The 27,805-nt window shown below is 48.9% G+C and overlaps 1 protein-coding gene across 3 annotated transcripts; it reads left to right on the top strand.

The window, feature by feature from the left end:
• The first annotated feature begins 26 nt into the window (after nucleotides 1-26).
• Nucleotides 27-27,805, top strand: LOC119463382 (heterogeneous nuclear ribonucleoprotein U-like protein 1). 3 transcript variants are annotated; one of them, XM_037724218.2, is made up of 18 exons: nucleotides 27-343; nucleotides 3,293-3,408; nucleotides 4,117-4,318; nucleotides 7,127-7,181; nucleotides 9,663-9,739; nucleotides 10,696-10,835; nucleotides 11,247-11,346; nucleotides 12,188-12,300; nucleotides 12,951-13,106; nucleotides 13,730-13,840; nucleotides 14,552-14,674; nucleotides 16,093-16,221; nucleotides 16,413-16,581; nucleotides 17,317-17,541; nucleotides 22,992-23,078; nucleotides 23,871-24,190; nucleotides 24,543-24,600; nucleotides 25,591-27,805. In XM_037724218.2, the coding sequence occupies exons 1-18, from the start codon at nucleotides 196-198 to the stop codon at nucleotides 25,932-25,934; spliced, it is 2,673 nt and encodes an 890-aa protein (XP_037580146.1). In that variant the 5' UTR covers nucleotides 27-195; the 3' UTR covers nucleotides 25,935-27,805. The 3 variants fall into 3 exon arrangements, with proteins under 3 accessions (XP_037580146.1, XP_049511963.1, XP_049511964.1); XM_049656006.1 differs by having other exon boundaries at nucleotides 3,293-3,409; nucleotides 4,115-4,318; nucleotides 25,467-25,652; XM_049656007.1 differs by lacking the exon at nucleotides 27-343 and adding an exon at nucleotides 931-1,064.

The raw sequence follows: 27,805 nt of genomic DNA, 5'->3' as shown, positions 1-27,805 counted from the left end.
AAAAACGCGCGGCGCAATCACGAGGTCCCTTGCTGGCCGCCATTTTCTTTTTCTGAAAAAGACGTGTGTGTGTCCCGGGAGGCGACATTCGTAAACAAAACCGCTACGCGACACAAAAAACGGCCCTTCCTCGTGGAGCGTCGCCGAAGTGCTATTCCTCTCGTGGTGCCCATCGTGGACCCGTGAGCGCCGACGATGAGTGATGTGGACATCGGCAAACTCAAGGTGGTCGAGCTGAAGGCAGAGCTCCAAGCGCGAGGCCTAGATACAAAGGGCAACAAAGCGGTGCTTGTTAAACGCCTGCAGGATGCCATCGATTCAAGCGAGTCCGGAGAGAACTCTGGTGAGTAGGGCGTCAAGAACGCCCCGGTGAACTTAGATTGGGAGGTCGCAGTCGCCTTGTACTTCGTCCATTCATAGTGAAACGGCACCGGCTTCGGGGGGGACTATTCGTTAGGCTTAGAGCTCACCGTCGAGTGGTTGTAGCAGCCTAGGGCTTTCGAGCACTCAGGTGGGGTACTTCGTTACCCGTATATCTGGCGTGTTTCGAACGTTTCTTCGCGACGGATGCTCTTGTTTGTGTTCCACGAGCGCGCGGGATAAATTTTGTGGGGTTTGAAACCAGTGTTGCTTGCAGCTGCTATTGACAAAGCGAGCTTACAAGTTGGCTTTGCCGTCACACTTCGCTTCCACGCACGCCGGTTTCTGGCACAGCGAGTGCCCATCGCCGCCGATTTGAAATTCGACACTATTTCGCTCTTCAGTGTAGGGGCTTTCCTAACTCGACGGTTTTGTTGTTATTGTGGCTTTGCGCGATGATATTGTTCGCTTCGTCGTGAGTTACTGCGTCGAACGTGTTCCAAAGTGGGCAAACCGAGCGCTCGCGCGCGCGTGCGCTCTTGGGGTTTGCTGACTACCGGTTGGATTGTGGCTAGGCAGCGTCAGCGTCGTGGTCATCCGCTTGGTGTTCAGAGTAGCTTTTACGTTTCCTAGGTGCCGCAGTCTCTCCATTGTGTTCCCCATCGGCGTTTTTAGTTGATAGAAACTCCGGGAGACCGTTGGCCGTGAGTAGGTTGTATGAGCTATCGCTTTTTTTTATTTTTTTATTAGAGCGCTCCTCGTAGGGATTGATTGTGCATGGCTGTTCGCCGGTGCCGGAAGCCCTTAGAATCACGTTTGCGTGGACGTGTTGCTAGCTTACTTTGTAGCTAGCGTTGTGTATTTAAATCACCTCGGATTTCTGCCCGCTACAATAGATACTGTGGGTTGCCGCAAACGTTGCCCAAGCTCTCATTGCCAACGGTGAGCTGGTCGGGGGAGTTCGATTCTAGGTGTCGGCTTGTTTTATACTTTTTTTTTTTTTTAACGCCGGCTCGTGATCGATCATTATGAGTTTCTTTTTTTAAAGCTCTGCGCTGGAATTGTGCCGTCGAACTCGAGTAATTGCGAAAGATAAGTTGCCGCGGACTCTTGGCGTTCGAATGCGATGAATGAGTTGCGATGTGGCCCGGCGTGATACCGTAGAACGCGGAGGAGGCCTTTTGCAGCTGCGCCGGGTGCGAAGCCGACCTCGCTTTCCGCCATTTTTCGACCGCTCTGGAACACGACGGTCGGCGAGGAAAGTTTCGTCTCTGCCTCCTGGAGACGGCGTCGTACACGGCAAGGGTTCGCGGCTGTAGCAAATGTCCCCAGACATCTTTTGTCACGGGCACTCTACTTTCGGAGTTCTAACGCAACGCGCCTGTGGCGTTGAACCGAGCGGATTCTCTTCACAGTGAGGTCGGCGATAGAACTCGCGTTTTCCTTTCTTTGTTTTTAGAAAAAAAAAATAGTTTTGATTACGTAATGAAGACAGAGCCTGTTGACCTGCCCGTTGCAGTCTTTGGTAGGGCGCCAGGAACGCTTCCAAGCAAGCACCGCGGGGCACGTGATTTCTCCCCATTAGATACTGAGGCGCCAGGCAGTCGTGGTTTATGAAATTTCCTTTAAAGGATGCTTTATATTCGGCGATGAGTGCCGTCCTGCTTCTGGCTTACCACTGCAGGTGTTTGTCCTACCGCATGTACAGCAGCGATCAGACTTAACCCGAACCGTGAAGACAAATTTCTAGCGGTATAGCTTCAACGAACGGGGGCATTCAGGAGCAAACATCGAACGCTTCGGCGCGAAGAGGATGTATTCAGCTAGCACATTTAAGGGCAAACCAACCAGGAATCGCCACCCTCCTCGGGCGAAGGCGTGTTAAGTGCAGCACTGTTGAAGGGCACGCTCCACTGTGCTGTTGTCACTTTGCTGGCGCACTATACTCCATCTCAGTAGTTTTTTGCAGCACTGTGGAAGCTGCAGGACTCGTTAGCCAATAGGAAGCCCTTCGAGATGCGTCGTCTGCTTGGCATCATCTTGCCATCTGGTGAATAGATCCTCCACACTTGGTGGATTGATGCAATAACCATGAGCTGCGGTTATATGAATGCAACAGAGGGGCTTCGCTTCATTGTTCGCTTTCTCGGCAGTGTAGCCAGTAGTAAGGGCGAAGGCCCTTATAAATGTTCACCCGCACTGCATTGTCTGCTCGGCGTCTTATTTGGCAGTTGCTGGGCACCATTATCATGTACCATGCTAGAATGGACTAGTAAATAATGATGCAGTGAACAATTGGGGCCATTATAGCATCCGGTACCGTCACTGCATCGCCACTGCTAATGCTGTGTACTTGCGCCTGCAAATTGCCTAACTTCATCACCCCACCTAGTTTTCTGCCGTCCTCGAGTGCGCTGCCCTTCTCTTGGTAGCATCAGCATATATAGAGGTCCTGTTCCTGCGCATCTGATTGGTTCAGTAGTTTTGCAACTGCAGTCGTGTGGCTGGCCCATAATGCTTGCTTTTCGAGAACTGCAACTAGTATATTTAATTCTAAGATTGGGAACGTGAACTGTTGGGAACCACCGACCTCCGAGATTAGGTGGTGTCCATGGTCTGAGAGATGCACCGTATTTGCTAACCATTACCAGGTGCATTTAAAGGCTGTTAATGAGGAAATTGGACAAAAACCAGCACTGCAGTTTTGCCAGGGTTGCTTCAAATAGTATATGCTATACGCTTATAACCCGTTTAGTGTAAGTTAAATTTTATTGCAATGGGGAGGGGGGGGGGAGCTTTCAAACTGATTCCCGCAGTTGTCGACTGTGTTGCTGTGCATCTGTAATTTGAAGTAGTTGCCTAATGTGAGTGTTTCTGGGGCTCTGTATAGCTGCGCAGAGTAGCTTCGCTTCAATATTGCGTGTCTTCTCAGGACCAGGTGCCACCATAACGAGCACTGACGAAGGGGACGAGTCGCAGAGTTCGGCCACCAACCAGGGTGGCAGCGGTGACGACGGGTGCAATCAAGACGACGACTCGTCCAAGCAGGTAAGGCTGGGCCAGGCTTGCTTCAATCCAGTGCGGGACGGTTCAAGACCCAGCAGGGTCAATGGGACCCCCTGCATGTCTTTCCATTTCACTTCAATGTGCTGCTTGTTGCTACTGACAAAGACAACATTTGGCACCAGGAGGACACACACAAAAAAGGGGAGGCAGATTGACGAGAACATCTGTCGGCACTTGCAACTTTCTGGAGTGCTGCCCGACGACATGGGGCGGCTGCCCATAGTTCTGAATGTGTCATCCTTTTTTGTGTGTCCTCTTTGGGGCAAGTATACCAACAATACCGAGAAGCAGTTCTCTTGAGGCACCGTTATGTTTGACAAAACAATTGACCTGCCACACTTCGTCAGCAATGACAGAACTAATTTTCCTTTCTCGTGATGCGTGCAGCCAATAATTAACCCGTGCATGTACTTCTAACCGGTGAGTCGAGAATGTACAATAGATACTATTTAATTGCTCAGCAATTGTGAGAACTCGCCAGAAAATGCATAAGGCAACATCCTTTTACCTTCTCTTTCTTGCAATGGAGTGTCGAGTGCTTTGGAACTTGTTGCATAAATTTGACACGTTGATTGACACTGCATCATGATTCGAGCATGACGGGGTTGATTTGCGCCCACAGAAACTGGGTGTGCATTAGAATTGGGGCAGGTACGAATGCATTTTGCTTCCTACCCGGCTGGCTTCCAGGAGGAGGAAGTGAAAGAGGAACAGCAGTTGGAGGAAGAGGAAGACGGCGCCCCAGCCATGGAGGAGGAAGGGGACGCACCACCAGTCCAGGTGAAACAAGAGCCCATCGACACGGACACTGCCACGGCTGACACCGCCTCGGTGCAAGTCAATGGCGAGCAACAGGTCAAGGAGGAGCTGGGCGGAGGCGATGCCGGCAGAGGTGAGCAGTCTTACGGTTGCGTTTTGTTCTTGCGGGGAGGGGCTATTCTAGTGCTAGCTGCAGAGATGGCTAAATGGACAGTGGCTGTAGTCATAGTTTCCTACAAGAAATTGCTTGGGCAACTGGCACTGCCATTGTTTAGCTACCATGTGAACAATGGGCTAGTGCATGGATTTGTGTAATCTGCACGCTCGTGGCTTCAGACGTTCTTGTTCCATCTTTTCTTTTCGTTCACGGTTCCCTGCAAGTGATGATTCTTGCACCCCTGAAGCCGCCCTTCGTCAGACGAGGCTTCGGCCCGCCTGCACGATAAAGAGCTACGCATGTTACTGAGCAAATTGAAGCTGCCGGTGAATCTTGGTGTCCCGACCTTGAGCTCTTAAGCGGGGCGTTGTAAACACCAGCACACAGTACACTTGGCTGCGGCATCCCTTCATGCATTTAGTGCCCAGTCTGCCTCGAGACTGGTCGGCAGGCTGGGTTTGAGGATGCCACAGCAACAGCTTGGAAACAAGCACTTGTTTACTACGGGCTCTTTGATGGAATCCTTTAGTAATCTGATGCAGGGTACTCGTGATAGAGAAACGAAAGGTCGTGAATGAAGGAATACAGGAAGGTTGGCTAGTGGGATCTTGTTCATATTGAATACAAAGAGCATGAAAAACGAGATAGGTTGCAGGTGGACTTGCCTTTCTAAGCATTGACTGTACCTTTGACTGAGCACATACGCTTAGTTGTACTTTACACAAATTTCCTCAGTTTATTATTTTTTTGTTTCCTACATGTCTGTGAAAACTGTAAATGCTATTGGGGGCCTTTGCTGCAGTGAAAAGTAGATCTATTAGGGCTAGTGGTGTGCGACTAGACAGTTTTAGTACAGCGTATGCTAAACAGCGCACCTTTATTACAGATCTCGGGGGCCATATGTCATCGTTGCGCCTATCTATCGACTTCACCGACAGGTGGCGCTGACATATCTCGAAGGTTTCCCTCGTTAGGCTTCGTGTCGTTCGAAACGAAAAGTGATCTCGAAAACTCCACAAGGTTATCATTAATACACTGTTGTCGAAGCGGCGTGAGACTAAGCGAAAGCCGTTTACGCAGTCATTTGCTACGAACGAAGCGAAATCTACAAAAGCCACGCCAAATTCAATTCGTAGCGGGCATCGGGGACCGCCGCCATGTTTTACGTAAACTGCGCAAACCACGCAAAGACGGTAACACTAAATCTGAGAAATAGCGTGCGTACGCTATCGGTAGGATAGCGTTCTGCGTGTGCGCAGTGATGACCCGCTATTTTACAGCGTACGCAATGGCATAGCGTACGCTAAACTAAAACTCTACTATCACCCGTGTATTTGGATTTAGGCGCATGTTAAAGAACCCCAGGTGGTCTAAATTAATCCGGAGTCCCCTTGCCTTATCAAATTTTGGTTTTGGCACGTAAAACCCCATAATTTAATTTTCATTTTTGTAGCTTTTGAATAATGAATCAAGCAGTGTCCTATTCGATTCGTTCTTCGAATCGAATAGTCACTATTCGTAAATGCGAATATTTTCCTAATACTTTTCGAATATTTCAAAACTTCGTCTGCATCCAATTAAACATACTATAATTGTAGCAAAAAGTACGGCAAGTTATCACCCCCGTGGCCGTAGTATAGACATCAAACTTAAGAACTTGCTTTGTGGAGCAGGCTTTGTCGCTTATGTAGCCTTATTTTACATGCTATGCAGTGATCACTCGCACTCTATAAAGGGCCCTGTGCACGCAAAGAAAGTACTTGCTTGCTCCTAATGCACTGTTTGTGCTTTTAACAAACGCTTCATAATGCACTACAGAAACTTGCTAACTTGAAAAATACTCGAATGTGCACATAGTGATCATGGCCTGTTAATTATTTGAAAACTATTAGAATATTATCTGAGATTTGATTCGTTTTTGTTACTATTTGATTTGTATTCAATTTGGTCTTAAAAATTGCTACTCGCACACCCCTAGAAAATGTTGAGCCAAGTTAGATTGATAGATTATTTGTCTGGAATGTCACTGCTCCCTGTCTGCCAGTATGTGACTGTTGCATTGAGCAGGGGTTCCCAATCTGGGTTCTACGGAAACCCGGGGTTCCACGAGCGACATTTTAGAAAGTTTGGAACCCCTGGCTTGCAATGTCGCCACCAAAGGTCTCGCTGCTGCCCCACAATTTGAATCGGCCGCACCGAAACACGCAAGTTGGCGTAATAAAAACGTGACATGGCGCTGTCGAAATTCTATGGCCATATCAAAGGCTCCCAATTTTGATGAAGCCAAATAATGGTGGATGAGGAGCTGTCCTCAAGGCTTGGTGGGAAGTTCACATCCCTGAAGCCTTTGCACAAGAGATTATAGTCTATTTTTTATGCACACTTGTAAGGTTGGGTCTTGCACTGAAATTAAAAAAAAATAGTTGCTCGGCCAAAGTGGCAATAAATTTTCCTATCTGACATGGGGCGGCTGCCCGCAGTTGTTCTCAGTGTCTTCTTTGTTGTGTGGTCCTCTTTGCGGCAAATATGTCTTATAAAATACGAAGCAGTTCTCTTGAGGCACTGTTATGTTTGACAAAGACAATCGACCTGCCGCGCTTCGTTAGCAATGACAGAATAAATTTTTCTTTCTCGTAATGCGTGCAGCCAATAATTTAAACGTGCATGTACTCCAAGCCGGTTGAATTGAGACTGTACAATAGATACTATTTAATTGCTTGGCATGAGCCCTTAGCCTCGGGCATTGCCCAGTTCCTAATCGCTTTGCTTGCTTACTTTGCTCAGATAATGCCGTTCAGCAAGGGAAACGGAAGAGGTCGCCCAGCCCCCAGAGAAATAGGTAAGTGGTGCGCTTGTGATCTCACGCATGCAATACAGTCGAACCCTGCAATAACGAAAGCTCAAGACAATGAAATATTTTTGTATCCCCTGTGAACGCCCATATGATTCAATGCATTCCACATCTTGCGACAACGAAACGTCCCTAAACTGCAATCCCACATTAATGAAATTTGCTGGAGCGTTAATCCCTGTATTACCTACTCGTGTAACGCTGACAGTCCAAAAAAGTGCTCAAATAAATTTCCTGCCCGCTCAAATTCCGTAAAATGTCGCCACAGCACGCGTGCATGGGCTCCGCCATTTTGGTTGGCAAAAAACAGCGACGTGCTGGAAGTGATTGCTGGCTCCGGAAACATGTCGTGGCTGCCCTCTCGTTCGTCAGTTGCCCGTTTGAAATGACACGGCCGCATCGCGATCAATTTTACTGGTGACAATTTGCATGTGGATTGCTTGCATACTCTGGAGCTCTGTGTGCGTTAACCTGTGGCGTGCAGAGAAAGCAGTGCACTGCGAAAGAACACATCCCACTGATTTTGAAGCTTGAGATAGTGGCTGTTGCATTGGCTGCCACTTTTAAGGCCGTGATGGAGAAGTCTAGCGCGCATTGCATGAAGATTGCAGTGTCACCAGATAAAGCTCGTACTCTCGGTCGATCACTTTTGGGGATCACTTTTGCTAGATTTCGTGCAACTTGCCACTGGTCGTGTTGGCGTCTACGGCGCACACAGGTAACAACGTTCCTGGCGAGCTTGCAGTGCAAGCTCGTGCAATTAGATTCAGAACCAGAAATTGTGGTGGTTCACCGCCTTGTGGTGGCGCAAGGAGTCATATATACCCGAGGGGTACTTGCTTAGAGCAAGTTTATTCAGTATAGGTACCTGAAGCAGTCAAAATCGGTGACAGCAAAGTCGCTAGTCTAAGAACGTGTTGTTTCAGTCTCTGTGGGCTCAGTGCTAATTAAAAAAAAAAATGCATACTGAATTGATAGTTTGCTCACTTGTTCAAAATGCCATTGTCTGCAGAGCAGGAATTTTTTCTTACCGTGTTCTAAGTGTTCCAGTATGCTTTGAAAGTTGGGTTGTCACTGAATATGTTCCAGTATGCTTTGAAAGTTGGGTTGTCACTGAATACGGGGGGGGGGGGGGGGTCTGATGAATTCTGTTGGACAGGGTAGGAGAGGGGGAGAGGGGGCTGTGGATAAGCATACCTTTATCTTTAGTGGCCATTGTAGGCTCCTAGGCGCCAGGTATGGATGGCTGAACCAACATTGCATGGGTGATAACCTCGTGATAAGCTCAGTTTTTGCTATCTGAAATCTTGTGTTGTGGCACCCAGCTGATAACATTGAGGGAGCTCCCGCAGTCTCTCTTGTGCACTGCATGCGTGCTGTTCGTTTCTGACCAATGGGGTTTGTAGCCATGATTACTTCCTTGAGTGTGATTGAAATTATCTTTTTGTGTACGGTTGTCAACAAATTAAATGTGAAGCAGGCAACTCGAACATGGAAGGGGCAGCATTGATAGAATTTGCATATGGGGGTCAAGAAACTCTTGTGCAGCGCTTTAGTGGTTTCCCAGCAAAGGATATGTTGCCTGCCTCATTTGAGCAGAGGCTTCACTTTATCTGCCAATTTGAATTTTTTTGTTTTGAGTCTCGTTTGACCACAATACAGTGAAATCTCGACATAACAAGCCTCAGTTGACTGCTGCAAATTGTTTTGTTATTCTGAAAGTTTCTTACAGTGAAAGCCCCAGATTAACCATTGTGTGCATGGTTAATGTCTGTGTTGGCCCTCAGCCCATGTTGTTGGTATTTTTTATAGATTCCGCCACCGCGTAGTTACCGTGGCGTGTGCAAAAGAGGCTTAGACCAAGAGGTGGTCTAAGCCTCTTAGGCCAGGAGGAGGCTCCCGGTCGTGTCCCATCCAAAGCACTGTTTTTCGTGCTGTCTCATTGAAGGGGGGACGCCTGAACTATTCCAAAGCGTGCAGGTAAATGACACCGTGCCGATAGGGAAGGCTGTCCTCTGTGAGCATAGAGGTAACGTACATTTCTCTGTGGTGCGTTTGTGTATGTTGGCTGTGTGATAGGGCTGCAGAAAGACACGTCTCCGTTGCTAGGCAACACTTGTCTGGGCAGAGCATGGGCTTGCAAATGCTCATAAAATGCCTCCACGGCAGAAAACAGAGAAAGTCCGCCTCCTACGCTTTTCTGCTCGGGCAGTCTCGGGTTTTCCGATCCCATGCATTGCGTGTTCTAGCCTACCACTGCTCCCTGGATTTTGACATGTGAATTCGTGGTACTGAGACGTTAACATGATTCAGAAATTGAATAAGTTCATCAATCCGAAAAGTTTGTTAATGTGGTGTTATTAGTAACGAGGTTTCACTGTAGTGCTTTATTTTGCGTGAATTGGTTATGGTTGCCTGGGTGTTTTTTCTCCTCCCGTATACTGAGGCGAGAGCCGTTTCTTGACGCAGGGCAAGGTCTCCGCAAGTGAAGGTTGAGGAATTTCCGGAGGACACCTTCGACCTGACGTTGGTCACGCTCGATACGTGTAAGTGTTCCGTTCCTGAGCCAGCCATCTGTGTTCTCTCTTTTTTACGATTGCAAATGTCCGGCCACTCCAGCCGAGATGTCAGTGTCGTGTTCCAGCCCCCTCGAGCCTACTTAGTGTGGTGTAAGGGAAAGTAGAGCTGGTGTCACGTGTACACCTCGCACAGCTTTCCAATGGTGAACTTGACGCACCTGTGCTGAACCAGGGGCATGCGAAAGCAGGATCCAAGGCAAAGGCACTTTGCAGCACAGGCAGTGCTTCACAAATCGCTGGTCACGGCATATCTGATTGTATAACCGTAGCCGCAGTGAAAATGCATCAGTGTGTCTGTTGTCTTTTCACATGGTGAGGCTGAAGACCTACTGAGTGCATTCGAACATGTCCGCACGTCACAGTACCCATACGCCTCGTAACACTGACCAGTGGAGCTAAGCACTGTGTCCACAGCAGCAAACCTCGGAAGGTATTACTGGGAAGCTATCGCCTGATTTTTGGCAGTCAGCCTTTGATGGTTTCGGTTCGGTTTTATTATGCTGCGTGATCTCCTTACATGGGGCACTGAAATGTCTTCTGCAATGCACTACGAACTAGTGAACTGGAAAGCTGCAGTATGCTGCAGTGCAATGTGATTGTGTATTGATCTATAGGATGTTCCTTTGTGAAACCTTGCCCTCATTTTTGAGCCATTGCATCGGTATCCACTGACCCAACAGCCACAACCAGCTGAAGAATTTAGTATTTTAAAGAATGGTGCTGTATTCCCCGGTCTGGTAGTTAGGGGAACAAAAGGCAGTGTAAAACGGACTACTGCGCTAGTAATTGGACAGGTGCTCTGTCCAAGGAGCACCTGTCGTTGTTTTTCTTGTCCCATGTCGTTTGCGTGCTGAGTTTTTTCAGCCATGAACCAAAGGAAATGAGTATTGTTAACAACTGTGGCGTGCGACTACTCCATGCAGACAACTCAGACTTGAACCTGAGCATAGACAAGGGGCGGTACGAGGCGGAATCCCTGAGCCAGCTTGGCTTCGGCCTCATGTGGGCCGGGGCAAGGGCCACCTACGGCGTCGCCAAGGGCAAGGTCTGCTTCGAGACAAAGGCGAGTTAGTCCTGTTCACCTCCGCCGTTGGAAGTGTGCCGTCTTGGAAATTGTACAACTTGTAGCTTGCAGTTTTGTGAAATCATGGCAGTTGGTGTCAATCTCATGTACGTACAGGCTTAGCAGGCTATGCAGTCGCGCCTGTGCAAGCACTGCAGTCATATCCATTTGCAGTGCGTGCACAGTCTGAACAAGCATGAATGCCTCCTTCGCTATGAAATTGGCGGCAACATTGCAAAAATTTCGAAAGGTTGTACGGGCGTGTTTCGTGCTGAGCAACAGCTTCATAACATTTGATAATCCGATGAAACAAACACTGGCTAAAAAAGTTAAACGATTTCACCTTGCGATGTGCTGTTCTGTGCAAAGCGATGGTGTTACGACAGTGCCTTTGCTTTTGTTGTCAAACAGATCACAAAGTACCTGGATGTCTCGCATTTGCCCTCGGACGAGCCCACGCCGAACGTCGCTCGAGTCGGCTTCTCTGTTGAGGACACATCTATGCAGCTGGGTGAGTGTCTGTGATGCTGTTGCAATACTATTGCCAGTGCTGCTGGGGTGACTTGTGCACGTGAGGGTCGGTCATAGGTTGGTCATCGGATGAGGCATGAGCTTGGAACAGCGGGAAGTGGCTGCCTTTTGCAGTGCACAGTAATTACGAGTTCATCACATGATTTTTACAATCTCAATGCATGCGTAACCAGTAGTGCCGTGTAACTTCTTTCAGCATTGTCCCGGTGCACTGCATGTGGTTGTGCACAGGATGGGAAGGCTAGAGGCTTGGGTGCCAGCAAAAATTTGTATTAAATTTTCATTTTTTTAATGCTGCAGTGTTGAAGCAAAAATGTCTTGTCAAAGGCGCAGCAGCAATGTTGATTTTACATTGCAGCATATCAGAGCACTGTGCCTTTAGTCATTGTTCACATGAGATGTTCTAGAAGAAATCAAAGTTTGTACCCAAGAAGTTTTTTAACTTGTGTACTTGATTATAAGGCTAGGGATGCTGTTTGAGGGTGTAAGCCAAAAAAAGAAAGCGTGTGTGTAAGGCAATGTACTAAATGACTCGGAAAGTCAATTCCTCGTGACATTGCATTTAGCTTGGCCTCTCCTAGTTGGTACACTCGTGCTAAAGACAACACAATGTATTGGATGACGTATTGGGAAGCTGGCTGGTCTGGGTATTGAAACCAGATGGGACCTGGTTAGAAATTCATTGCATGCCCTGTTATAAAAATGGATTTACATGGGCTGTATGCGTGCACGTTACGCCTTCAGTTGGCACAGTATGCTACATCGTGTCCATGGTAGTATTTACGCAGGTGTGTAAAGAGAACACCTCTCCTTCCCCGCAGGCGAGGAACCGCTGTCGTACGGCTACGGCGGTACAGGTAAAATCTCGGTGGACTGCAAGTTCAAGGACTATGGGGAACCCTTTGCGGAAGGGGACGTCATTCTGGCTATGGCAGTGAGTAGATTTTCTTCCTTGCTGAGCATCGGAAGTCCTTGCAGAGAAGCATTAACACGTGTGGCCGAATTCTCTGTGAAGTGTACGAATTACAGCTCTTTTTATGATTTTGTGAACGGTGTGTCAAGTTTTGCAAAGAATAAATTGCTTGTCAAAGGTGTGAGTGATAAGTGGAAGGTACGGTATTATACAGCTTTTTACTCCTAATAACGGTTGTTGTCGGGGGTGTGGTTTTGTTTTGTGGTAGCCTTTCAAATTGGGCTTTTGTGATTCCATCTCAGTGGATAACTGTGCAGAGGGCCAGATGTTGTTGGCGTTTCAGTTTGCCATGGTATTCCAACCAGATTCGGTTTTGTTTTCCAGGTGATATACGTATGTGTTAGGAAGTCACGACACAGGAGGTGGTTTCGTGAGAGCAGAACATCGTGATGTTTTGGCACTTGCTTTGGCAGCCTTGATCGGCTGCTATGCTACTACATCGGGTCGGGCAATGAGTAACAGCCTAGCAAACGGCTGATTGAGCTGAAGCGATTGGCAAAATGCAGCGATGTTCTACTTCCAGGTGACCACCTGGGAGCAGATTCCAAACATTTTTAGCGATGCTTTTTGCCAAAGTTCCTCTTCTGATGTTGTTTTTCTTGCCTCAATAGGATATGGACAGTGACCCCGTGCGGTTGTCGTTTGCCAAAAACGGCCGGGACCTCGGCACCGCCTTTGAGGTCTCCAAGGAGACGCTCAAGGGCCGAGCGCTGTTCCCCCACGTCCTGGCCAAGAACTGTGCCTTTCAGTGCAACTTTGGGCAGCTGGTAAGTGTGCCTTGGAGGAGGGGCAGATGGGAATGTCAATTTTTATTTGTGTGTGGTTCCCACCTAAGAAATTCTGGCCCGGATTATGCGTTAAAAAAAAAGAAAAGGCTCTTAAATGTTGATATGTGTTAACAAATTGTCTGAAGCAACGCAGCAAATCTAAAAATTTGGTTGACAGTTCATTTTGTTAAGTGTTCCAACTGCTATAATGAAACGTGAAAGGCAGGACTTGAGACATTGGTTACACCGAAGTGAATGTTCGTTCGCTCGCAGATGTAGATATGTTTTCTGGCAGTAAATAATGTCAAATGCTCAGCAAGAGAAACTTGAAACAGCACATTCTGCATTAGCATGGGAATGCAGATGTCATTAAAATGGGATGGGATAACTTTTGCTGGGCCATTGGAACCAAAGCGCGTGTTTTTTTCACGTAGACCTGATCCTATTTGTGCAGACTCTTATTACGCCGTACATAATGAAAGCACTTTTTGGCATAGGCGACCTGATCACGATTGCTTTTTGCCGATGTTGGTGCATATGCCTAAACAAGTATATAAGAAACAGTGTGCAACTGTATGTTTCAAATTGTGCCTGCAAAGTGTTGTTTGGAATGTGTGTTCCAGGAGGAGCCCTGGTTCAAGCCACCCGACACTAGCTACACATTCATCGCCTGTGTACCACTGGATGAAAGGATACGTGGAACAGTTGGACCACAGAAGAAGTCCGAGTGCGAGGTAGGTTCACACACCACTGCTGTTGCCTTTGTGTGTGGCACAGTGCTATGTAGGTTAATCCAGCGAGCAAACATATTTGCACGCTATCTGGTTGCGCCGAGTCGGACATCCTTGATTTGCCTGGTGCCCATCGGCATGTTCTGTTGGTTGTGATTCGGCTAGCTGGCATTGGTGTAGGAAAGGTGCAATAAACGCCCTTGCTATTTGTTTGCACTACTCAGTTGTCGTCCTATTGTCCCAAGAGCACGTTTGAGACCCCACAAAGCTAGACAGAGCAATTAGGTTGATCTTATTAGATTTGTTTAAATTGTGCAGCAGCCATTGATACCCTGTTTGGCTCAATCTGAGCAAGTTGATACTTACAAAAATTTTCCAGAAAAGTAAACATGTATCAAACGAAATGAGGTAGTAAATTAAAGCAGAACTCATATTCAGTATAACCGAATTGCAATACAGCCAATCCTCAATATAACCAACCTCGATTTAACGAAATTCGTGATGTAACAAAGTATTTTCACTTCCCCATCTTAGTTCTATTGAATTAACGAAACCTCGATATAACGAATAAGTTTTTCGCTGCAAGTACAACCTAGATGTATCGAGGTTTGACTGTACTATCTGCAAATTTTCAGTGCCATCACTAGAGTGCTAATTTGAATAAAATGTTTCGTTTACGACTGAACTCCTCGTTAAACCAACCGTCGTTTGCAGATGATCATGATGTGTGGCTTGCCTGGCTGTGGCAAGACGACGTGGGCCAATGAGTACACGAGCAAGTTCCCGGAGCGCAAGTACAACATCCTCGGCACCAACAACATCATTGACAAGATGAAGGTGAGCGGATGCGGGCTTGGCTTTTCCCGACAGCAGAAATGAATCTGCTTTTGTCGCTAGTTTCTTTTGGTTTCTTTACAAATAGTGTTCATCCTGTATTGCAGGAGTATATCAGAAAACAATGCATTTATGGAAATAACAGCAAGAATAGTCCTGCACCAATTGCACCATTTTGTACAAACGCAGATTCCTGCGCGAAACAAGCAAAATTGACTGAAATGGTGCCACGCTGCACCAGAGACCGGCTTCGGCAATTGTGGTCTGGCAGTGGCTGCAAACAGCGAGCCGATTCGTTCTCCGAAAAAGAGTGCGGCCGGTCACATTCCGCAGACAGCGCCACCGCTGTCGGAATGGCCAGGGCGGCTTTATGTCGAATGTACTAGAACACGGTTGAGTGGGTCGAGCGGCACGGCGCTCCCTAGCTGAGGCTCAAAGCACCGAAAATTAGGCCGAGGGCACTGGTGGAGTGGACTAGATATTAGGGAGCCGCAGCGGGTTCAGCGGGCGGGCATCTGTCCCCAGGGCCAGTATACCGTAAAAATATTCTACTCTGTTTTTATGCCCATACGGGCGAGGCCTGAGCCATTTTGACATACAGCGATTGGACCGCATAACTTGATAACATTTTCCACTTTCGTCTTGAGCGTTGGCGCGGGGATATACAGCTCGATTGTAGTTCCAATGTTTTTGACTTTAGAGGAAAACATGCGCCGTGCCGCCGCTTGAACCACTTTTCCATGTTCTAGTACGCTGTAGATACAAAGTGTGCTTCCACTACACGCTTTGTGTTGGTTTATTCTTTTGTTTCGTTGTGGTTTCGAAGTGCGCTGCCATATTACGTTATTCCACCAAAATTCAGATTGGCCTGCCCCAAATAGCAATTTTGTCTGCTCCAAACGGCTCCACAACGCAGTTTTACTTGTTTCAAAAATTGCTGCAAAATGACTTTGGCCAGTCCCACCCGTGTAAGCCAGAACTGTGGAACAGCCATGGCTTTGGATCGGAACGTCGTCAGCGCACCTGGTGCCACCACTGGCAGTAGTTTGCTTGCCTCAGCAGTTCACGTATTCTGCAGTAGTTTGTGTTGCCGCAGCACTGTCTCATTTACCGTAATGGCACCCAGATGACCGCAGCCGCCGAGCACTGCTAGGATTACCAGCAGTGTTAAGTGTGAGCACTCAACACCACGTCGTTACTACGAAATGCTTACACATCATTCAGGTAACTCCCTAAAGAGATTCTACGCAAATTTTTTTCTTTTTCTGGCCAATGTTCATAAGGGCAAAGCATTTTTGGATGATGCGATTTTCTGATGTTACGCTTTATTTTCCGGTTCCCGTGAAGATCGTAACAGGATTCCACTGTAATAGTGTTTGGCAGGTGTTGTGCCTAGTAAGGAAGGATTGTGACTGTCGTAGGTGATGGGCTTGCCGCGAAAACGCAACTACTCTGGCCGCTGGGACGTCCTCATCGACAAGTCCACCAAGTGTCTCAACAAGCTGCTCGAGATGGCCTCCAAGACGCCACGCAACTACATCCTCGACCAGGTGAGTTGGGAGTGTGTCCGCCGCCACTCCGGTCGGCAATCGCGTTTGCCGCATTCACTCGCCCGTCTCGTGCGAGTGTGTTGCGCGCCTGTGTGCACGTGCCCCAGACTCTCCCACGGCTGGATGATGGCTGACCCCGGGGTGTGTTGGCTTTTTTTTTTTTTTTTTTTTTGCGTGGTGCCTCGTTTCAGACCAATGTGTACCCGACGGCGCAGCGGCGCAAAATGCGCCCCTTCGAGGGCTTCAAGCGTCGAGCCGTAGTGATAGTGCCCACAGATGAAGAGTTCCTCAGGCGGTGTCAAAAGCGAGAGAAGGAGGAAGGGAAGGACGTGCCGGACATTGCCGTCCTTGAGATGAAAGGTGCACACTGTTCGTTTACTCGCGTCTACTCTCTCTCTCACCCGGTAGGGCAGCTGCTCCCCGAGGCAACAGCAGCATTGTACCCACCTCCCCCCGCAACAGTTGAACCTAACCTCGATATAACGAAGTAAATCTGGAGTGTTTGTGGCTGATATCAACGTGTAATGAATGTAGGATACTGTAATGAACCAAGTTTGTAGTTATCAGCATGTAATTGGAAGTAACGAAGGTGTTTTCGTGTCTGATGTGACTTGGTTATAACGAGGTTGGACATAAGTTTGCTAAGCATACCTGAGAGTTGGGTGACCAAGCTTGAAACGGTCTCGTGCGAATGCTTCTGGATCGCACTGAACCGTAGCTTGAACAGATGTGTGCATTGAAGAATAGTCGGAGGGAAAGTTTGGTTGTACGAGGCTTTTTCAAGCTTGGGAGCCCGAATTTCTCGTTGGTCTATTCGTGTACTGTGTTGCCAAATCTGCAATTGAACTCCCCCTGTGGGTTTAGGGTGTCTGTGTGCACTTGGAGGTACTCGCAGTTTTAGAGAGTAGTTTGAGCATGCCTGTCGCGCAGTGTTAGACGGTTACTTGTGTGCACTTTACCTTGCATGAGGGCACGCCGCTGTACTTTAGGCGTTCGGAACACAGGACGTAGCGTTTGTGCCGATAGCGATGTCTATGCGTCTGGTAACAACTGTCTCCCGTGCCCCGCTTTCTGGGTGTTGCCATGTGTGTGCAGCCAACTTCGTTATGCCCGAGCAAGGGAGCCTGTTTGACGAGGTGATCTTCACGGAGCTGCCGCGCGAGGAGGCCGAGCCCCTCGTGAAGAAGTACAACGAAGAAGGCCGCGCGGCCTGCGGACCCCCGCAGCAGCGCTTCCGGCAGGGCGGCTTCGACAACAACCACCGGGGTGGTGGCTATGGCGGCGGTGGCGACCGTGGAGGTTTTAGGCCTGGCTTCCGTGGTTAGTCCCGTTTCCTTTCTCAAAGGGGAGGGCAGCCGAGGGTCTATTTTGCGGGAGGGGCTGAACGCATGTTGGCCGGTTGCATTCTTTGCCCTGTGGTTGTTGTGCCTTGCCTCTTCAACTTGGGTTGTGATCAATAGGCAAGATAGATGAGTTCTGCTTAAGTCTGCAATGTGGAGGAAGTTATATGAAAATAAAAGAAATTTTGGAGTAGCCCGAAGCTGCAAGTCTTACAGGTGCCCTTTGTAGCTTCGGTCTACTGTAAGGTGGATGACAATTTCTCTTTTTAAGCTTTGTCGTCCACTGCTTTGTCTTGGAGATATAGATAGATTGATTTCATATAGACGGATTCTGTGACAAGGCCCTTCTTACGGGTTGCATTGGTGAGTGATGGTCTTGCTGAAAATTGAGAAGCCACAAAAATTGCAGTGAAGGCAATACAAGCATTCCCAGGTATTGGTTATGTAAACTGGGAAGAGTTGGCCAGCAAACTGCAGAAGAAAGAATGCGTTTGATTTGTTGTCCTGTACAGGAATGTTCGAGAAGCGTATGGCTAGGCTGAGCGGATGATACTAGTACCTTTGACCGTCCTGCATGATGAATCGGAGACCTACTTAGGAGCGGAAGAAGTGAGGCTTAAGTAGTGGCCGACAAAGTGCTGAATGGGATGGCTGTTGGTGAAACATCTGTTCACTTGTGGTGCCACATCGTATGGATGGATGGCAAAACTTTATTAAGGGGGGACGTGGCTTTCGATACCAACTTTCTTATTTCTGTGTGGATTTTTATGAAAATTGGCAGACTTATCAGCAATGTTTTTATGATACTACTGTATAAATTTCATAAAGATATCTTTAGAACTTTTTTATGTACAATATTTTTCTCCTTGTGGCCTTGTTCCAAGCCTGAGTCACTTATAAAATACGATAGAACACTTGTTCAAAGCACTGTGCCTTCTAAGATGAATGGTTGAGGTCGTGACACTCTTAGATTTTTTTATTTTCAATACATTTTTTTTTAGTTCTCATTTTTTAGGAGGTGACTATACCACAGGCCTTTAGGCTGTGAGCAAGTAGTCGAATCGTTAATTGTAGTAAAGTAAAACTGGAAAAGCAAGAGTGTCATGCCCTGGACAGTACATCCAGGAATACAGGGAAAAAAACGGAACTGAAATAGACCTAGTGGTCACAAAGAAATCAGTGGAACAAGCAAAGCAGGAAGCAAGAAAAGTCGTTTTGAGAAAAAGGCTTTCAAACTCAAACTCAGCCTTCAGATGTTTTTGAAATGTTTTATGACGCAACCATCTATGTGAGACATTCATTATTGACCAGAAATCGGTCTCGCCGATTTCTGGTCAATTATGAATGGTCAATTATGAAAACAGCCTGTACAGCTCTCATATTTACATCGAAAATTTTGCGACCTTCCTTTCGCGGTGACAACCACCCCTTCGCGACACCGCCGCAAAACGCACGTCAGTATCATTTGCGCTGCTAATCCAGGTCTTGTTCCCAGCTGAACTGAAAGTCCCGGCTGGGAGCACTGCTGGCACTCATCTTTGCCGAGAAGCGCGTTCAGGGCTGTCATTTGAACGATAAGAAACTCCCCCGCTTCTTCCGTACTGGCAAGCACCTTCACCTGTCAGTTCCATTTTCCGCGCGGTCGCAGACAACGAACTTAGTTTTGCTTGCACTTTCACGGCGACCTCTCGGGATGCTTCGACCGATACAAAATGCGGCTCCAGGCGTGCCTGAACGGTGCCGCCCGTACTTGTGGACGGCGTAGCATACCTGCCAACTCTTCCGAATTTTCCGTAAAATGTACGAATTTGGACACGTCTTACGATTTTACGAATGTCGGCTCAATTTTTACGGAAAAGTGGTTATATTCGCGAAATAGTTTTTAAAATTTTTAATAAATTCACACCGTTGCTGGTGGGTAGGGGCGCAGAGATGGAGGTATGCGCCGTAATCTTTATTGTCTGCAGAGTAAGGAGATTTTTCAATCTGTGACGTTGCCTTCGTCATCGGATTGTTGGAGTACCTGACGACGGCTGGAAGTCACTGGTTGTCGTTACTCTCAACATAGAGGTCCACCTGTACGTAAGTGGCGCCCCCAGAGACGACGGCGATTTTGGGTCGATGCGGCAGGCACAGTTTCGGTATGGGAGGCTGTGGCTAGTCGTCTTGCCTGTCACCTTCGCTAGGCTTTTTTCGCGACGCTAGGCTTTTTTCGCGAGTACAGTAAAAGCTCGTTAATTCGGACACGTCCTTTGGTCCCGGCAGGCGTTTGCATTATTTAATGCAATGAAACTCTCGTTAATTCGGACGTATTTGGCCGCACATCGGTTAATTCGGACAATTCTTGGTGCTCGGCGAGCGCGGAGCGCCGCAAATGTGCGACGCAAACGAGCTATAACTAGAGTGTACTCTACCATAACGGCATTAGCGTCCACCGAAACGAAGCGACGGAGTTCAAATCGTACGGGAATGACAGCAACGCCAGGACGCTTCGTGCCTATTTGAGCCTTTAAAGCTTTCATTCTTGCGTTTGCCGGCGCGCATAGCACTGCATTGGCCGCGTGCCTTCAAAACTGCGTAGTCGCCATCCGTGATCGCGTTGATAGCGGCCGCGGTTTCATCCGCAGCGGTTGCGGTAAAAAGTAGTTTCGTTTTCACTAGTACACTCTAGTTTTCACTCAGTGTCCGTGCCGTCAGGGAATGGAATACGAACTCCTTGAAAAGACAAAAAAAGAAAAAAGAAAGAAAAGAAATTTGAGCCATTCCACGCCGCCGCGCGTTGTTTTCCATCCTTCTCCGCATCTCCAGCCTCGCGCGCCTCTGTCCCGTTGCCCTTCCGCCCCTCCGAACACGAATGGTCCGCGCCCATAGCTCTAAGCCACGCCACCCTCCGAAACATGAATGGACCGCGCCAAAACAACGTTAGCGTCCACCGAAACGAAGCGACGGAGTACTGGAATGACAACAACGCCGGAAGGCTTCGTGCCTATTTGTTCCTATTCGTGCCTAGCTTGCGTTTACCGCCGCACATAGCACCGCGTTGGCCGCGTGCCTTCATGACTGCGTAGTTACCAACCATGATCGTCTTGATAGCTGCCGCGATTCCGTCCGCTGCGGTTGTGGCAAACAGTAGTTTCGTTTTGACTCGGTACGCACGTCGGCCGCGTGCCTTCATAACTCGGTAGTCGCCATGCATGATCGCGTCGATATCGACAGCGGTTTCGTCCGCAGTTGCAGCAAACGGTAGTTTCGGTTTGACTATGCGTGCGTCGGCCGCGCGCCTTCAGAACCGGAAGGTCGCCGTGCATGATCACGTTGACAGCGGTTGCGGTAAGCAATAATTTCGTTTTTACTCAGTGTAAAGCTGTCGAGGATGAAGAGAGAGAGATTGCGGTTGTGAAGAGGAAGAGGCGCACCGTCTACATCGCGATGGGCGGCGACCCGGCGACATTGGCGAAAAAATAAACGGGATGTGCGCGCGCTAGTGAAAAGCCCGTCTCAGATGAAGACGCGCGCCGCGGCCGCAATGTGAAGGAAGTCGCGAAACCTTCGCCGCTGCGAGCTCTAATCAGTCGCGAGATGACGAGAATTGCAGCTTCCGCATTGCGTTTATGCAAAATAGAAACAGAATTTGCTGATTCATACTGCAAATAAGAGCGTGTTGACGTAGTAAGCATTTGTTTATTGTTTTCTTGATACCCTCGATAATTCGACATTCGGTTAATTCGGACATTTGTTTCGGTCCCGTGAAATCCAAATTAACGAACTTTTACTGTATGACCTGTTTTGTGGGCCTCGCTTTTTTTTGTGCGACGTGCTACTGCATCGGGCGCAGTGCGACTCCGGCACTCCGGTGTTTTGTAGCCGTAGAGGCTGCGAAGTGTGATGGCGTGCTCGAAGCCTCGTCAGTACTAGATACTATCAGTACTTCCAAGTGTGTTTGAAGTCGTACTCCTCGGCAGAATTCCCGTGCACGCCCCCCCCCCCCCCCGGTCGCGAGTTTACGAATTTGAAAGTCTTGAGGTTGGCAGGTATGGGCGTAGCAACATCGTGCGAAGTGCCGAGACGAGAACCAGAAACATCCGAGGCGCGATCGGTGGATGCATCCGACGATGTGGAACGCGGCACGACAAGCTCAACTCTCGTGACAAACATCTCGTGCTGCTCGCAGGAGATGTTTCGCCCACGAATGAAGTGCCAGAGAGCGACTCCTCAACATTGTCGACACAAGTAGGCATTCCGGCCGCATGTGAAGTGCTCGGCGGCGGCTCCTGCATGGCATCATCGGCACGCGTACGCATCCTGGCCGCGTGTGGAGTCCTCGGCTAAGCGTCTGTGACTTCTTTGCTATGCTGCACAGTACTGCCAGGCGACCTTGAAGCAGTCTTTTTCACTGTCAGCGATTTTCGCTTACGAGTGCCGTAAACATGAGCCGTCTTGTACTTCAGCGGTCGCCGACCCATGGTCAACTTCCGAAACTACGCCCCGCAAGCGCTACTGATGAATGCGTCGAGCCGTATGTCTAGAGTAGCGTATCACAACACAAACCAGCTTCCGAAACTACGCTCCTCAGGATATGTCCAGAGGCGCATATCACAACACAAGTCAGCTACATTCCGCAAGTACTGGCGATCCTGACGAGCTGAGATGCCAAGAGGCGCTTATCACTTGTGGAGTCCGCTGCCGAAACTACGCTCCGTACGTGCTCACGGAGATGGCGAGGCGATTGTCAGACGCGCGAGTCACGGGCGATATCAGATGAAAGCTTCTTCAGAAAAGCTTTTTTATATATATATACACCGCACATACAGACGAACACCGCACGCCGAGAGGCGCGGTAGGCCTGGCGGCGCGGTAGCAGAAGACGCGCAGCGCCAACGAGACATATGGCGAAGCTCCAATTGGCCACGTGACGGCCGTGGCCAATCGGAGGCCTCGGAACGGCCTTGAATCATTTGCTTTTTGTGCGCTTGCTTTTGAATGGAGGAGATGGCAGAGCGGCAAATTTAAAGACGGAGAAATGCGCTTTCCAACAAGGGCAAAATGGCGGCGCTCGGTTGCGCCGTTGCGGAGATATCGCGGCTCGAAAAACGCCGTTTTTTCGCGATTTCCGCTGAATTTTTTTGCGACGTTGGCTGATACAAAAATTTTTTTGAGCACTTCTACGCGGTTTTCAGCGTTCATATTTCGGAATCAGATAAAAAAAGAGTTATAGAAACGGAATATATGCTTTTCAAAAAATTGATTTTTTGGTCATTTTTCGCGATACGAAAGCCGCGTCCCCCCTTAAGCGAGCGAGTTTAGCCCCTTCAAGGGCCCAGGGCCACCGCACAGCCCTCACATTACGCGGATGTGTCCAGGCCACGTAGGGCCATAGCACTGGCACCTAGGACACAGTAAAGTGTGCTGTTGTGACGCATGTTGCTGCAGGTGGGTTTGACCGACGGAGACCGTTCCAGCGAGGAGGACCGCCTGGCGGTCCTGGCTTCCGTGGGGGACCACCACCACCTGGTCGAGGTGAGTTGAATGAGTCTCATTGTCATTGTTTAGCTGTTTTCAAGCGTGAAAAAATTAATGTATTCTCCCGAGGCACCTTATATATTGTACAGACATTGGCATTAACTTAATATATTTTTCGAAGTTCCCACCATGGGCAAGTGGCAAATCATGGACAGCAACAGCGATTTTAAGCATTGCGTTTGACCTCCTCAAACGTTCGAATGAAAGATGGGAATAACATGTCTGCATGATGCAGCGCTCCCGGCAACTGCTGCTGCCCAGCAGAAACATCGTCCCAGCAATGCTGGCGTAATCGGCTAGGCGCTCGCACCATTAGAAAAATTGTCATTTGTCAGTGCACAATGGAAGTGTTATGGCCGTGACATTGTGTTCATGTTTGTGGAGCCAGACTCTATGTTGCTCGCGTTTCTGCGCTTATCTGACAAGGCGTCGGCGGCCTTCTCACCCTCACATTGACACTTTTGTAGCTGCTAAGTGTCGTCCTACACGCCAGAAGCGTGTGTTTTGACCATTCTTTACGTATGTGTCAGTACTCTAAATTAAGATGAAAGGATGCTGTTAGTGGTTGCCTATACGTTTTTTGTTTGTTCTGTTTATAGCTGTGGCATTCTACTGCAGTGGGCACATTTCGATGGAGGCGATGTGCAAGAAGTCGTGTCTGCTTAGATTTAGTTGCGTGTCGCAGAACTTGAGGTGGTCTCAGTTAACTTGCTAGTCTTCCACTGTGGCGTCCTTCGCAACCCACTATGCAGTTTAGAGACTTCAAGCTGCACAATCTTTTTGCTGCAGGCTATGGTGCACCACCGGGACCCCCACCATATCGTGGCGGTGGAGGCTTCCGAGGAGGAGGCGGCTACCGAGGCGGGCCCCCAGGGGGACCGCCGGGCCCTCCCATGGGCAGCCGTGGCGGCCCTCCACCACCACCCCCCGGGCCCTCGATGCGAGGGGGCGGAGACATGATGAGGAGAGGTGGTGGTCCCCCACCCCCGAGGGGGGGAGGCGGAGGAGGATGGGGCGGGCCCCCAGCACCTCGAGGCTACGGGGGCGGCCGGAGCGGACCGCCACTCCCCCACGCACCCCCGCAGGGCCACATGCCACCCCAGCAGCAGGTGAGCTTGGAACTTTTGTTGACTTGAGTTCCCTAGACAAATTGCGAGAAAGAACTTTAGCGCTGCGAACTACAATGGGAACAATGTGTGGTACCGGGATTTGCCTAAGATGATTGGGGCTTCAGACTATCTTACTGCATTACATTTTACTCGTGCAAAATGGTGATGGTGTGCGGGATTCTTGCAACGCGAGGATTGCGAGTGCCAATGGAGAACTTTATTCACACAGCCGTCATCCACTGTGTCCTCTCCTGGGATGAAATGTATCCTCTAGGAATTATTTTTATGCAACTCTGTGCTGGTGCAGCCGGCTACAAGGTTAAAACTCTGCTCTTCTTTTTTTTCCTTCCAGTCCTATGGCGGCTATGGCGGCGGTTACAACCAGCAGTACCCTTCATACGGCCAGCAAGGTACAGACATGACTCCTTTCTCTCTGATGGGCTTCCTGGTTGCATGAGGCATGTCAGAAACATGCATGTCTTTGCTAGGTGTTGGTGGAAGGCATAACTGCTCAAAAGGAACAACCTTTCTCCTCAAAGCAGAGAACGAGGCATGTTAGGAACATGCATGTCTTTGCTAGGCGTTTCAAAAGGAACAATGTCATTAACCTTTCTCTTAAAAAAGAGAGAAAGAAAAACTGACCCTTTTAAGCTCCTGCTAACCTGATGATACAGGCATTTGGACTAACCTGCAACGGCTTTGCAGCCTTACTGCGCAGTGCTACTGGGCAAACACACCTTATACAGCTTGCTGGTTTTCTAATGAAAGCAGCTTGCTGCTTTCATAATAGAATACTGTACTGGGGGGGGGGGGGGGGGGGCAATTACATTGTTCCAAGTCTGCATGAGCATAGAGAACTTGTCAATGCATTATCATAAAGATTGCGCACGCTATCTGCCCTGCTTGCGAAAGTACTCTTTTGGAGGCACTAGCCCATTCTGTTTGCAATATTTGGTACTCGTAAGTACCCCCTGCTCAAAGTACAAAAAATCCAAAAGTACACGTTCAGCAAGAATATTGCAGAAAGGATTAAATGTTAGAGATCAGTTCAGCTGTGTCATAAGAAGGAAGAAAATGAAGGCTCGTGACACGTGTTGTGTTGCGCATGCTTATTCGTCGCACGTTTCTTGCGTGCCGCAACTGCCTGGTCTCGGAAGATGGTAGAGAGATAGCTTGCGGCCAGGCATGCTGTGCTTGGTGAAGTGCCTGGCCCTCCCCCCTCTCCCCCACTTGCGGTGTGTATCGCCACATCGGGGGCTGTGTTTGTGCCACGCAGGCTGGCCCCTGCCACCACAGCCCAGACGTCAGCCGTGGTGAATGCGCTGGTGCTGGTTCTCCTCCCCCCCTGTCTTCCCGACTGCTCCCTTCAGTGCGAGTGCTTTTCGGGGTTACCTGCGCAGGCTACGGGCAGCCACCGCAGCCGCAGCCCCAGCCGCAGCCACCGTACGGCCAGCAGGCGCCCCCACCCGCCGGGGCCTACGGGCAGCCGGCCGTTCCACCGGCTGCGGCGGCGTACGGACAGGCCGCGCCGGCACCCCAGCAGCAGCCGGCCGCGGCCTACGGCCAGGCTACCCCGCAGCAGTACCAGCAGTACCAGCAGCAGTGGAATCAGTACTACCAAAACCAGCAGCAGCAGCAACAGCAGCACCAACAGCAGTGGAACCAGTACTACCAGCAGCAGCAGACGTACGCCGCCGGTGGTGGATACGCGCCCATGCAGCAGATTCCGCCCGCGCGAAAGTAGACACGCACCGGATCATGGCTACCTCCCTTGGCTACTCCCCCCGTCCTCGGCTTCCTTCCTCTCACGTGCGCTTCCATGGAAGATGGACACGTCCCCTCCCCTTTCAGCCCCCTTTCTCAACCACGTGACATCTTTTTGTGGTGAGAGGTGAGGTGTGGAGCGACCACTGCCACCGGTTTCAGGGGGGGTGAGATGGGTGTAACCGGGGGTTCCTAGTGGTGCAGCAAGTCTCTGGCACTGAAATGAGAGGGAAAAACACCATGCTTGTCATGTTTTTGCTGCTGTTGCTTGGATCTCGGGGCTGCTACATTACTGGTGGCTCTGGTTCCACCATACTAGCTGCTTCATTCGTTGACCCTGTTTATCATGAACTGTGGTGAGAAAAAAAAGACATGGCGGCGGCTCTGTGGAGGATGGGGCCAGGTGTGCTCGTTTGTGTATTGGAAATCTGGCTCATCCCTTTTTTTTTTTGTATTCGTGTTTTTGCTTGGTCTGATCAAAGGCATGATGCTAATGAGTCTTGTTGTTTGCTGAAGCCTGCAGCTCCGTTGCGGTCACGAGTGCAGTGTGTGTTGTGTGGGGCAGGTTTTTTCAATTGTGAAAAGTGTGACGATTGGGGGAGGGCGACTAGCTTGTTGTGGGAAGGCCCCAGGGGAGACTCTTGATGGATGCAAGTCATTTTGATGCTGGGCTTGTTTTTGGAGCAGTCACTTCGGACCCAAGTGTTGCCAGGCGCGTCGGCGATAAGCGGGTGTCCCATCTTAGTGGTTGTGCGCACTTGGAAATTGCATTGTTGGTTGGTTGGTCGGAGACATTAAAAAAAAGGGGGGGAAGGTCATTTTCCATTGTTCATTTCCTGAGGAAATTTTTTAAACACATATCTTGTTTTCACATCGGACAGGGCAAAGAAAATGTTCACACTCGGGTACATCGTAAGTGACCTTGCCCCTTGGAGTGTCGCACACTTTTCATGGGGTGGTAGTAATCATTTTCAAAGGAATTGACCTGCATGCTGTAATCTAGAACGGTGCCCATAGAATAAGCAATTGGCATGCTGAAAGTGTGTTGTGCAAATGCAACTGGTTCCAACAATGTTGGGCAGTGCATTTCACTAAGTGAGGAAGCATTTTTGCCTACATTTCTTAAAATTCGTTATTGACTGGTTGAATATTTTTTTGTTGACAGATTGGGAGCTTTTTTTTGCTGCCATATTTTCTTTTATTGTAAACTTTTTTCATTGTGCATGTTTTCATTCTAGGACATTATACATTTTCCCCTCCCCTGTATGTTTAGAGCTGTGTATTTTTCACTTTCTGTAACACATCCCAAGGATGACGTTCTTGTATTTTCTAATTTTTCACTCGTCAACGTCTGCATTTTGGCCACCAATCCTGGCACCCCATCTGCCATGACGTGCGGTTCATTGAAATTCATGCACCGTTTAGCTTGTAGGAAACAATCTTTGGGTCGGTAATGTGAAGTGCGAAATTGGCTTGTAGTTGAATCTGTGTGGCTGTACTAAGCTGCGATTGGCTCAGTTGTGACCAGCCCGCTTGTTTCGGCAAGCTCTCTGCCATTTCTTCTTTTGTCATTGACTATCCCATTAAAGTTTTTAAGAACTTGTGACTGGACGCTGCCCACCCTGCTATTTGTTGGTCTTTATTTTCTGTGTGGCTCTTTGAGAGTTGGCAGGTAGTGGAGGAGGGTGGTTGGCGGGGGAGGGGCATTTGTGGTGGTTGCCACGACGGTGTATTAACTTGTACATTCTGAAGAACTTGACTATATATCGAGCAGTTTGATCATGCCTCACAAACCTATTTGTACATCAACATCTCTAAATAAAAGAGTGTAATAAAAGGATGCATTTGGTA

This window comes from Dermacentor silvarum, chromosome 9, assembly GCF_013339745.2.
Source record: "Dermacentor silvarum isolate Dsil-2018 chromosome 9, BIME_Dsil_1.4, whole genome shotgun sequence".
NCBI lineage: Eukaryota > Metazoa > Arthropoda > Arachnida > Ixodida > Ixodidae > Dermacentor > Dermacentor silvarum.
Note: the sequence above shows the minus strand (reverse complement) of the source record. Positions and strands in the feature narration are given on the sequence as shown.